Source organism: Eurypyga helias, unplaced genomic scaffold (assembly GCF_000690775.1).
Source record: "Eurypyga helias isolate BGI_N326 unplaced genomic scaffold, ASM69077v1 scaffold25819, whole genome shotgun sequence".
NCBI classification, from domain to species: Eukaryota; Metazoa; Chordata; class Aves; order Eurypygiformes; family Eurypygidae; genus Eurypyga; species Eurypyga helias.
Genome location: NW_010270469.1, coordinates 1 through 339, shown reverse-complemented (window position 1 = coordinate 339; position 339 = coordinate 1). Strand labels below are relative to the sequence as shown.

Sequence of the window (339 nt, the reverse complement as noted above, 5' to 3'; positions counted from 1 at the left end):
GGGAGCGCGGAACGCCGGGGCGTAGAAGATGACCACCACCACGACGGCGTTCTCGCAGGAGATGATGGTCCCCGAGACGCAGAGGACGACGTCCCACGGGTTCAAGGCGGGGCTGCACCGCAGATTCCGGGTCCGGGGAGGTGCCGCTGCCGTTCCCGGGGGTCAGCTGGCCGTGCTGGCTCCCGCTGGAGTTGGGGGGCCCTTCCTCCATCATGCTGGCCGAGGGGGACCTGCTGCGGCCGAAAGCGAGAGCGGCTCCCCTCAGCACCCGCTGCCGGCGGCTCTGCCCATGTCACCCGGTTGGGGACAGCCCTGCCACCCCCAAACCTTGTCTTGGGG

At 70.5% G+C, this 339-nt stretch overlaps 1 protein-coding gene across 1 annotated transcript in view; it reads right to left on the bottom strand.

Moving 5' to 3' along the window:
• Positions 1–214, bottom strand: part of LOC104514713 (G-protein coupled receptor 12-like) — a 991-nt gene extending 777 nt beyond the window's left edge. Inside the window, 2 exon segments of the mRNA XM_010158465.1 lie at positions 7–109; positions 111–214. Of these exon segments, the coding sequence (XP_010156767.1) occupies positions 7–109; positions 111–214 (207 nt within the window).
• Between the last annotated feature and the right edge of the window lie 125 nt (positions 215–339).